Below are 12,655 nucleotides of genomic sequence, written 5' to 3' on the forward strand. Positions count from 1 at the left end.
TGCATATTGAGAAGGTCATGTAGTATTTGCCAGGGAAAGCACCTCCTGCTCCTCTATGAAATCAACAGTAGGTTAAAGAGGGACAATGAAGGAGTAGCTGAGAAACAAGAAATCTGTCTTGATAACTCCACCTCCCGCTCTCTCTACCTTGATCAACCAAGTGCAGGAAACATAGTAATGTTGAAGGTGGTTCCCATCCTCATCCACTCTCTGCAAAGTAAGGCAGGACATCAAAGTAATGATAAATAATAAATGGGTTGAACTTGTATAGCGCTTTTCTACCTTGAAGGTACTCAAAGCGCTTTGACACTACTTCCACATTTACCCATTCACACACTGATGGAGGGAGCTGCCATGCAAGGTGCTAACCAGCTCCCATCAGGAGCAAGGTTGAAGTGTCTTGCTCAAGGACACAACGGACGTGACGAGGTTGGTAATAGATGGGGATTGAAAGTACTTCAGGTTACACCGTGTCCTTCCATATCTCCTCGGTCAACAATCCTACCAAGCGCCATAACATTGAAGGAGCGTTCACCGCCAGCCGCCTTAGCTTCGCCAAGCACACTTACCCTGTAGAGTGCCTCCAGAAAAAGTTCAGACACCTCCGTGGCCATACCATACCTGCCCTCAGGCACAACCCATCGGCTCTCACCAGCCTCACCTATTGACACTAGTTGAATCGGTCAGGCTTGGCCCACCTGGCAGCCCTGCTGCAATCCACACAAGACTGGGGTGGACCCACCAAGGCCCGATCCAGTTCATGGGGCAGCCCGCAAACCGTGTCTAAATGTCTCTTCACTTCCGCTCCTCCCTAGTTTGAAGAAGTATACAAACATTTCGAAAGGTTGTGGCATATGGATTCAGTCTCCTACTAACCTGAAAGGGTAGTGATAAGATCAAAGCAAAACAAGCTAACTGTAGCTGTACTTGATGCTAAAACCGTCTGCATGAAGGTCGATGGCACCCAGAGGTATGCTACACCACTGCTCCATCATACTGACACGCCGCCGCTTGCTTCACCTAAAGACTGTCATGCTCTTGCTGCAAAGCACCGAAGGGCGCCTCCTAAAGAACCCGAACCAGGCTGAGGCCTACAAAAGGGGAGATACAGAACCTAATCGATAACGGTGCTGTGCTCGAAGTCTGCCAAGAAACCCCCCATAAGGAAAAGTGCTACATCCCTCACCACCTTGTCAGCCACAATGGGACGTTTTGTCTGGTCTTCAACTGCCCTAGCCTGGGAGTTTTTTTGTTGGGAGTCATGTTGAGGTTTTGTGAACGTCCCGTAGCAGTACGTGGAGATATAAAAGGCATTTTTCATCAGGTACGCCTCCTCTCTGAGGATTGGCCCTTACTTAGAGTCCTGTGGCGAGACTTACAAGTGGACGAACACCCCAGAGATTTTGAATGGCAAATCCTTCCGTTTGGCGCAGCCTGCAGCCCGTGCTGTGCAACCTATACCCTGCAACGCCATGAGGTGGACTCCAACCAATCTTATAACGCCCTCAAGTTTTAAGTAAAGAATTGTTTTTATATCGACAATAGTCTCCGAAGCTTGCACACCCAAGATAAAGCCAAGTCCCTTGTGGATTGCTTCAGAGCCCTTTTAGCCACAGCAAGATTTGACTTGCACCAGTGGGCTTGCAATGACGCAAATGTCCTGAGTCATCTCCAGCAAGAAGCCAAATATGAGAGCCTGGACAAGTGGTTAGCCTACAACAGCTCCAACCCCCAATAATCTACTCTTGGTCTTAGTTGGAACTGGGCAACGGACTCCCTGAGCTATAAACACAGACCTGTGACCCATGACGTCGCAACCCTGTGAAACATTTACAAAGTCCTCACCTCCCAATATGATCCCTTTTGTTACTCGTTGGCTCATTCCACCCGAGCAAAGCTGTTTGTCCGACAGTTGTGGGATAAGCAGCTAGGCTGGGAAGACACAAACTTTTCCTATGAACTTGTGCAAGCCTGGTCGAGTTGGGAAGCAGAACTTGAGTGTTTGTTTCGTTTGTCATTCCCCCGCCCTTATGTTTCCCCAGGTTCTGTGCTGGAAGGTGCTAATGTACGAAGTTCACGTCTTTGCAGATGCCTCCAAACAAGCTTATGGTGCCGTGGCGTACCTAAGAACCGAAGACAGGGATGGTCAAATTCATGAATCCTTTATCCTTGCCTGGTTTCGTGTAGCTCCCAAACGCATGTAGTCCATACCACGCTTGGAACTCTGTGCGGCCCTAGTGGCAGCACAGCTCAACCATCTACTTGAGAAGGAATTGACCCTGACAGTGACCCGCATGGGGCTGTGGTCCTATTCTAAGACAGTCTTAATCTGGTTGCAGTCCCAGTCCTGCCACTACAAAGTCTTTGTGGGGGCGAAAGCAGCCGAAATCCAAGAGCTCACACAGAACTGTACCTGGCGCTATGTAGACTCCGCCAACAACACTGCAGACATTCTCACACTGGGTCAGTGCCGGAGAGCCCAGATGTTCACAAGGCCCTCCCTTCCATGGGAAAGACCCAGACACCTGGCCAGAGAAGCCTACTACAGAAGCATGGGAGGACCCAACAGAGATCCGGAAAGCTCCCTTCTCTGCCCTGACGGTTACCTTGCCTATGAGCTCCAATTAAAAAGTGTATGACACCTGGAAGGAGTGCATTAAGGTCAAGGTTTCGGAGATACCTAGAGAGCTCCCCCGAATATCCTCTGAATGCTAAAGAGTATCAGAGAGCAGAGAAAATGGTGTTCCTACAGGCACAACAAGAACTGTTTCCTGAGTACTACAACCTGCTAGCAAAGGGAAAACCTGCCTCATCCAATAGTCAGTTACTTACTTTATCCCCCAAATAGGACCAATCATTTGGCCTAATAAGAGTGGGTGGGCGACTGCAGCGTTCAGAAGGCCTTAGTTACTTTACATTATATCCAGTTGTTCTGGATCCATTACACTCTTTACAGTTTGTTCCCTGACATGTATGTGTATTGGATGCTGTAGATTTAGACGTGTATATTATACACAATTTGTTTGTTTATTAAAGAACTCCATTTCAGTGTCCATTCCATTATATCGATGTATCCATTTAATTCATCCATCCTATATATAAATAAATTATAGTGCTGTTAACATCAGCAGAAATTAAGCCAATGAAGAATATTTTGATTGTCATCCCTTCCCCCCTGTGTCGACAGACACACCATATTTCCTATAGATAGTCCTAAAACCAAAACAAAAAAATATCTCCTCAGCTATCGCCTCCCAAACACCTTGGTGTACTAATACTACCCTTGGTATCGACCCCACCAATTTATGGCTCTGTCTGCCCTCCTTTCACATGTTGTGTACTGACTGTGACAATGCTGACACGCAGTGATGGGCAGTACCAAACTACATGTAGCTGCGCTACGTGGCTTAACTACATTCTCCAGTAGCTACTAATAGACTCTTGCAGCTAGGTAGCTTACATCAAATCTACAAAGAGAGAAAATGGGAACTGCGAATCCAAGCCATAGAATATATGGAGAAAATACAATGACCTGGATAAAAAGAACATCCATAAGGACGGACAAAATCCATGATGACTGGTTGGTGTTCCTTTGATGAGTGACAATTGGTTAAGTTTAGGGCGAAACATTACAGACTGGCCAATCAGAGGCAACATCAAAACCAGGAAGCAAAATCATAAGGTCAGTCAGTCATGTCATGATGACGAGGGAGTTAGAGAAAGAGGGCACTTCAAGCTGACAGACTGATAGCAGTAAATTTCATTTTACACCTGTGTGAAAATGAAGAATTTTGATAAATAAGGCACATTTGCATCACTCTTATGTTATTTAAGTTCGATGTCTTAGCGCCCGATTGCAATTTTATTTATGGGGTACATTAATAACTTCCACAGCTGAACGAAGTGCTGTACAGAAATAAAATAAAATTCAAAATAGTGGCAATGTTAACAATTGTAAACGTATTAAAAGACTTACACAACATTTCAAGTAAAAAATATTTTTTTGATGACAAAAAGTTTACCCCGGAACAGATAATTTCTAGGGATAATATTCCAATGGGAACATTTTTTGTAATATCCTAAATATTTGGAAGTTTAAAAAAAGCATCGCAGAACTGACTGTCTTCAATCCCAGAGCTTCCACTCTAAAGTATGGTCATAAAATTGGTCAAATACAGAGTTTAGCCTAACTTATAGACAGACCTTTTGCCCCATTTTTAAATTACCGTATTTTATGGACCATAGGGTGCACTGGATTATAAAGCACACTGCCGATGAACTGCTCTAGTCAGTTCCATTTTCATACAAAAGGCGCACTGGATTAAAGGGCGCATTAAAAGTGGTCATATTATTATTTTTTTCTAAATTGAAAACACTTGCTTGTGGTCTACTCTACATAACATGTAACGGTGGTTCTTTGGTCATAATGTTGCATAGATTATGTTTTACTGATCAACTTCAAGCCGCTCTCTGACGGTCGTTTCAGAATGCACCGTTTTGTGAGACGTCTTATTTACGTGACTCACATTTGGCAGCGTCTTTTCTCCGTCATCTTTGTTGTAGCGGTGTAGCGCGCAAGGACGGGAGTGGAAGAAGTGTCAAAAGACGGAGCTAACTGTTTTAATGTCATTCAGACTCTATTTCAATCAACAATGGAGCATCTTCTCATCCGTGGCTCACTAGTGCAATAACAACGCCGGAAATGTGTCCAGTGAAAGACTGTCCGATCGAAACTCTCCAATAACTAAAGTTCCTTGGGTGAATGATGTAAACTCACTACACTGGTATGTTATAGCGGTTTCATGGCGAGTTTACTGACAGATATAAGAAATAACTCCACACTACTTTGTATTAGAAATGGCTACAGTGGAGGATGAATGTACCATAACAAGACAGAGAAAGAGAAAAAGCTTATCGACTATGGCGTCAGCACTGACTACAAAGTTAAGTTAAAGTACCAATAATTGTCACACATACTAGGTGTGGAGAAATCTGTCCTCTGCATTTGACCCATCCCCTTGTTCACCTCGTGGGAGGTGAGGGGAGCAATGAGCAGCAGCAGTAGCTGCGCTCAGGAATCTAAGTCGGAAGCACGCAAAATTTCTGGACTTATGCAGAGCCCAAACACAGATCAGCAGGTACCATAAGGTAAGAAAAGTTGCTTTTGCATAATATTGCGAGACAAAACGCCGGATAATGTCTTAACTTATACACACCATAATAATACTTGTATGTTGAAGCACAGTACAATTCATTAAGCAGTGCGGCTTCGTAGCTTACCAAAGTCGTACTAAAACATTTAGATTTTTGAGAGCCGTGTGTAATGTTCTATATTTTCAATGTAACATACAATTTTGGTGTTGTTTACTTGAATCATATCGCAGTCTACACGTGTCGCTAATGTTTGACTGCCATCCACTGGTCACACTTATTTCACCATGTACCAAATTAAATAGCTTCGAGATCGGTAAGCACAGCCAACATTATTCCTTACATTAGGCGCACTGTCGAGTAATGATTTTTTAAACAGAAGCATATACCTTGTTCTGCACATGAAATTGTGATGGGACACTCAGCTGGGTAAAAATGGTGATATATTATGATGCATGAATCATAATTTTTTATAAAACACGCTGTGAATAAAAAGGTAGAAAAGGTACCACTCACTTTTTCACATTTGCTTCTCCGTTGGGAATCCTCCTTAGCTTCTTCTTTTTCAGTATCTTGACAGCCCGCCGACAGAGGGTTTCAGAGTCCAGCATCTCTTTCACTTTGCCATACGATCCCTCCCCCAGCAGATCGCCCATCAAGTACTTTCCTATCAACTTCGCCCTTTTCCTCCGCGGCTGATAAATTACCTCGCTGGAGTCGATGCGGTGAATAAACGTGTCCATCTCCATCAGTTCGTTCTCGTTCAGGTAATCAAGGTGATGTATCTCCCCGGTGCTCATGACCAAGCCGCAGTTGGAACCTCCCCGCGCAAACTGGGCCGAGTGTCAGTGCGTAATCCACAGTTCTTGCCCGAAAAGGATTCCACAAGAGGAAGAGGTAATGGATCAAATCTGAAATACTGGAAATGGGACCAGGGGGAATTAAGGCCAGGGTTGGGGTCAGTCCTGGCTTGTAAACATTAGGGTTGTTATTAATCAAAAGCTGCACACAGAGGTAAAAATATGTTGGTTCCACCAACAAAAAATGTTTTCACTCTTCTGTTCTATATTAATTTAACACCATTTGAGTAGAGGCAAGCTGCCCCGGTTCAAGGCCATGCAGCACAACATTTCTGTCAAGGATCCGTGCTGCATGGCAGGAGTCTGCCTGGGGACACATAAGCGTGTACTCCTGGGTTCGATCCAAACACACTTCCAATGCCAGATTCATGCAGCGCTGTCAGCCACACTTCTGCGAACGGAGCCTTCCAAAAAAAAAAAAAAGGAAAAAAAAGAAAGTTGTCCTGTCTTCAGGTGTTCTCCATGCCAGTGTGGTTCCAACTGTCGGGAAGCAGTGGGTGTTTAAACATTAATGAGAACGCACAAACAAGAATCCAAAACGATTTGATTTGTTTCACACATTCAAGTTACTTGTTTACACTCGCACAATTCAACATGTCCGAAAAAGAGTAATTATTTAAATCTAATCCGTTTACTCCCTAGGTCAGGGGTTTCAAAAGTACGGTATAAAAATCAGCTGCTCTTTTTTTTTTAACGGAAGAAACTGCTGTTCTAAATGTGTCTACTGGGTGTCACAATAGCAATTCTGTTAGGCAAGCTAACGGTTTATACCGGGGCCAAGCAAGAGGTACACAGCTAAGGGTGATTGTGGCTCCTCCTCTGCGACCCACATGAAACCTAAAACCTGACGATTTATGTCTTCTGCTTCAAACACGTTGTCATTCGGCACCCTCGTTGCCCCAAAATGTCTCTTGTCAAACACAAGAAAAGTGAACTTTTAACTCTTTTGAAAATTTGTTTTTACTTCCTTTACTTACGTTTTGTTGATTTATCTCTGGATTGATACGTGGTCATGACAAAGGAGGTATTTGATACCTAGAAGAGTTTAAAGAATGTGTTTTTTGTTGAATCCCAGAAAAACGGTGACTTAAAGTTTAATCCTGGCTTTGTAGATGCATTTTGAAGCTGCATAAATTTCCTCAGAATTTTCAACACACTTTTAAGTGTTTTGTCGAGAGGTTTAGTTGTGATTTACACATTTTCATAATGTGCTTGTTCTATTTTTGGACAAAGCAAAACAAAAAAACAAGAACATGGAGTTGTCTTTATTTCCAAGTTATCATGCCATGATTTTACCATTAAGGCCCACTTGGGAATAGATTTTTCCTCCATGCGGCCCCTGAGCTAAAATTAGTTTGACACCCATGCCCTAGCAATACATGTTTACATGAGAAGAACAAAGAACGTGACCCAATTATTAAACTTCAAAAAGGGTAATTTGAATAATACATAAAGCGTGCGACTATAAACCTACCAATTCATTATTCATAAGTTCTAATGTGTTAACGCTTGCTGCGGGGTCGTTCTCCCAGGAAGGCAGACAGACTACTCGGGACATGGCATTTAGTTAAAAACATGACTTAATTTAAACTAAAAAAAGATACAAACAAAAATCGCTCACAGCGGAGGCACAACTTGGGCTAAGGAAGAAAGCTAACGCATAAACAGACTATGAACATAAATCAAACAAAACTTACTTGGCATGGCATGAAGCACGAAACTATGGCAAGGCATGAAACAAGTCAGCACAGAGCAAGAAAAGATCACATTGACGCCAGGGCGACTGACTGGCAAAGACAAGCTTAAATACTGCCTCTGATTAGTGCTCGGGAAGCAGGTGAGTGGGCATTTGGTCCACCAGAGACAGTTGGACAAAATGAGTAACCAAGGAAACCAGACAAGGGAGTGGAAAAAAAACAGGAACCTAAAGAGTCCAAAAGACAAACAGCACATGGCCAAACAAAAACATGATCAACAGACATGACATTTTATTTATTATTGGTTGGCTTCAGAATAACAATGTTATGAAAAAGAAGAGACTTTTTATACTCTAAAAATGTTGGTCTTACTTAAAAATGCACGCATTTAGTTGTATTGAGTGTTAAAAAATATGATATGGCTCTCACGGAAATACATTTTGAAATATTTGGCTTTCATTGCTCTCTCAGCCAAAAAGGTTCCCGACCCCTGCTGTATAGTGATGAATCCAATAAACATTTAATTTGATTTGACATTAAATTTGCAAAATGCGGTTGCGCATTTTGCAAATTGCGCACCATTGGTATTGTGCTTACAACACAAACCTCAGTGATGAGTTGACATGTAGTTCTTTAAGTTTTAAGAACGCCTTGAAAGGTGAAATAATGGAAAATTATCAAATATAGCAACGATTACTTTCTTCCCATTGATTTTTTGAATGTTGATGTTCCAGGAAATCTAATTTTCAGTGAATTTTTATGATAGGCAAATATAAGCCTTGGCTTCAGTCTATTCCTTTTTTGGTCATTATTTTTCTTTTTGTGTGTATGTGTAGAATTGTTAATATGTATTATCTTTGCTGTTAAATTAATCACACAAAAATGCTTCAGTCTATTCCTTTTTCAGATATTGTTTTTAAAAACAATGGAAATTATGTTTTGAGTCAAGAACAACAGCCTTCCAGCTTGTATCCTGAGGTTATCTAAACTAAAAGGAGAAAACTATAATTTAGGCAGGATATTGATTTTTTAAATATCTAAAGTAAGAACAAACATACAATACACACGCATTTCAGTTTTAGGAGTTAAATGGTAAAACACCATCAGTGATGAGTTGACATGTAGTTCTTTAAGTTTTAAGAACACCTTGAAAGGTGAAATAATGGAAAATTATCAAATATAGCAATGATTACTTTCATCCCATTGATTTTGAATGTTGATGTTCCAGGAAGTCTAATTTTCAGTGAATTTTTAGGATAGGCAAATATAAGCCTTGGCTTCAGTCTATTCCTTTTTCGGTCATTTTTCTTTTTGTGTGTATGTGTAGAGTTGTTAATATGTATAATCTGTGCTGTTAAATTGATCACACAAAATGGTTCATTAAAGGCCTACTGAAACCCACTACTACCCACCACGCAGTCTGATAGTTTATATATCAATGATGAAATATTAACATTGCAACACATGCCAGGACGGCCTTTTTAGTTTACTAAATTACAATTTTAAATTTTCCGGGAGTTTCGTCTTCAAAACGTTGTGTAATGATGACGTGTACGCAAGACGTCACAGGTTTTTAGGAGGTATGAGCGCTGCGCACACACACAGCTAAAAGTTGTCTGCTTTAACCGCATAATTACACAGTATTTTGGACATCTGTGTTGCTGAATCTTTTGCAATATGTTCAATTAATATTGGAGAAGTCACAGAAGAAAGATGGAGTTGGGAAGCTTTAGCCTTTAGCCACACAAACACACGGTGATTCCTTGTTTAAAATTCCTGGAAGTGAAACTTTCCTATGGATCAGAACGCGGTCAAGCCAACATGGATCCCGACCAAAGTCAACCAGCAGGTTTCGGTGAGAAAATTGTGGTTAAAAAGTCAGTTCTTACCGAAGAAAAGCTGAGCTTGTGCCGTCAATAGCTGCCGTCGACTCCCCTGAGACACTGCGCGTCAAGACACCAGTGGAGACACCCTTCCGACTATCAGGTAATATTAAACTCACTAAAACACTAGCAACACAATAGAAAGATAAGAGATTTCCCAGAATTAACCTAGTAAATGTGTCTAAAAACATCGGAATCCGTCCCAATGCAATCGTGTTTTTTTTTTTTAAAACTCCGTTTTCTTTTTCTAGTCCGTTGCTATCAAAATCCACAAACACGAATCTTTCATCCTTGCTCAAATTAATGGGGAAATTGTCGTTTTCTCGGTCCGAATAGCACTTTTTGTTGGAGGCTCCCATTAAAAACAATGTGAATATATGAGGAGCCATCACACGGGTGACGTCATCGTCTGCGACTTCCGGTAGAGGCAGGGCATTTCTCTTAGCACCGAAAGTTGCGAACTTTATCGTGGATGTTCTCTACTAAATCCTTTCAGCAAAAATATGGCAATACCGCGAAATGATCAAGTATGACACATAGAATGGACCTGCTATCCCCGTTTAAATAAGAAAATGTAATTTCAGCAGGCCTTTAAATGACAGTAATGAACTCATTTCATTCATTCACAAAAGAAAATTAAAAAGTGTTAAAAATAGAATAAATAGATTGAATGTTATGTATAAAAACTGACAGGAACATTAAAAAGTGCGTGGCATCGACTAAAATATAGACGTATCGGACAACAACAAACATTTTAATCCAAAAGGCATGATGCGTTGACAGCGTTACTGCTAGCTGGCTAACAGCTTGAATGAACCAGCTTGCCGTGCAACTCTTAATAACACCGCTGCCATTTTCAGTATACACGTTAGGTAAAAACAAGATGAACTTTTAAAGCAAACATTTTCAGAGGAAGTGCACAAAGGCGAGCATGAATTGGGTCTGAGTGAAACGTCGTCACACAAGTGAAGCTCGCGTTGACACATAGCTTAGCCGTTGATTGGCACTACAAACCAAGCTGCTTTGCCGATGGAAGCAGTGATTCAACTGATAACCGTGGAAATGTGCTCACCACAAGCAAACAGGACGATAAGAAATCCCCTCACATCCACAGCGGCGACCGGGGGAAGCATCCAGAGAAATCTAGCTAACGCAAGCTAACCGGGGTTGCGTTCAGGTTCCACTGTAAAAACGGTTAGCCAGCGAGCTAATCGCAAACTCCTATAGTGTGCAAACTCACCTTAATCCTCGTAAATGGTTGTCCCTCTCGCAGGCTTTACTTGCTTCTCGTGAATGTGCATTTGATGCAACACAAGTCAAATTGGAGCCGAGCTGCGTATCACTGGAAAATGTTGAGACTCTTCGTAAATTGCTGCTGCCACTCAGGTTGTCGCCATCTTGCTTACGCCCCCTCCCCTTTCCCCCTGTCATGCCACACATTACTGCGTCAAATCAAAGTTTGGCCTCAAAGTGCAAGAGTGACAGCAATACACATCATTTTCACAAATAAATCACTCAACGATTAGTATTTCATCGCTTCAACATAATCACTTTGACGGATGCGATAAGCCGGTGACGTGCATTCATTTGAACTAATGTGTATCATGTAGGCCAGTGGTGTCAAACTCATTTAGGATCGCGGGCCACTTGGAGAAAAATCCACTCCCAAGTGGGCCGGACTGGTAAAGTCACGGCAAAATAACTTAAAAATAAAGACAACTTCAGATTGTTTTCTTTGTTTACAAATAGAACAAGCACATGCTGAAAATGTACAAATTATAATTTTTTTTTTTTTTTACACTTACATGTTGGGTAACTTAATAGTATTCTACCTTTATTTATTGTTATTTATACTTTCTGACTAAATGTTCATCAGTGAACTAATTGGTGTTATTTTTCAATCTATCAAGATAAAAAAATAATATCAAAATCAATTACATGATGCAATTGATATAGTTTGCTCATTTTCATCAACTGGTGCACAAACCCATCCATCCATCTTCTTTCGCTTGTCCAAAGTCGGGTGGTGGGGGCAGCAGCCTAAGCAGGGAAGCCCAGACTTCCTTCTCCCGGGGCGTTCCCAGGCCAGCCGGGAGAGAGAGTCTTCCCAACGTGTCCTGGGTCTTCCCCGTGGCCTCCTAGCGGTCGGACGTGCTCGAAAGATCTCCCTCCCTAGGGAGGCGCTCGGGTGGCATCCTGACCAGATGCCCGAACCACCTCATCTGGCTCCTCCCGATGTGGAGGAGCAGTGGCTTCACTTTGAGCTCCTCCCGGATGGCAGAGCTTCTCACCCTACCTTTAAGGGAGAGCCGTGCTCCCGGCGTAGGAAACTCATTTCGGCAGCTTGTACCCGTGATCTTATCCTTTCGGTCATAACCCAAAGCTCATGACCATGGGTGAGGATGGGAACGTAGATCGATCGGTAAATTGAGTGCTTTGCCTTCCGGCTCAGCTCCTTCTTCACCACAACAGATTGATACAGCGTCCGCATTACTGAAGATGCCGCACCGATCCGCCTGTCGATCTCACGATCCACTCTTCCCTCACTCGTGAACAAGACTCCGAGGTACTTGAACTCTTCCAATTGGGTCAAGATCTCCTCCCCAATCCGGAGATGGTACTCAACCCTTTTCCAGGCAAGAACCATGGACTCGGACTTTGAGGTGCTGATTGTCATGCCAGTTGCTTCACATTCGGCTGCGAACCGATCCAGTGAGAGCTGAAGATCTATGCCAGATGAAGCCATCAGGACCACATCGTCTGCAAAACGCAGAGACCTGATCCTGCAGCCACCAAACCAGATACCCTCAACGCCCTGACTGCACCTAGAAATTCTGTCCATAAAAGTTATGAACAGAATCAGTGACAAAGGGCAGCCTTGGCGCAGTCCAACCTTCACTGGAAACGGGTCTGACCTACCGCCGGCAATGCGGAGCAAGCTCTGACACTGATTATACAGGGAGCAGACTGCCACAATAAGACAGTCCGTTGCCCAATACTCTCTAAGTACTCCCCACAGGACTTCCCGGGGTACACGGTCGAATGCCTTCTCCAAGTCCACAAA

General features: G+C 42.6%; 1 protein-coding gene across 3 annotated transcripts in view; it reads right to left on the reverse strand.

Annotated features, from left to right (window-relative positions):
• stk11 (serine/threonine kinase 11) overlaps nucleotides 1–11,188 on the reverse strand; it is a 34,196-nt gene extending 23,008 nt beyond the window's left edge. The window contains exons 1-2 of one of the 3 annotated variants that reach the window (XM_061920231.1): nucleotides 10,832–10,980; nucleotides 5,668–6,491 (exon numbers count right to left, since the gene is read on the reverse strand). In XM_061920231.1, the coding sequence (XP_061776215.1) occupies nucleotides 5,668–5,951 (284 nt within the window). In that variant the 5' untranslated portion in view covers nucleotides 5,952–6,491; nucleotides 10,832–10,980. Of the gene's footprint in view, nucleotides 1–5,667; nucleotides 6,492–10,663; nucleotides 10,781–10,831 lie in introns of those variants that run through there. The other 2 variants (XM_061920230.1, XM_061920232.1) reach the window with 2 other exon arrangements.
• Between the last annotated feature and the right edge of the window lie 1,467 nt (nucleotides 11,189–12,655).

This window comes from Nerophis ophidion, linkage group LG14, assembly GCF_033978795.1.
Source record: "Nerophis ophidion isolate RoL-2023_Sa linkage group LG14, RoL_Noph_v1.0, whole genome shotgun sequence".
Classification (NCBI taxonomy): domain Eukaryota; kingdom Metazoa; phylum Chordata; class Actinopteri; order Syngnathiformes; family Syngnathidae; genus Nerophis; species Nerophis ophidion.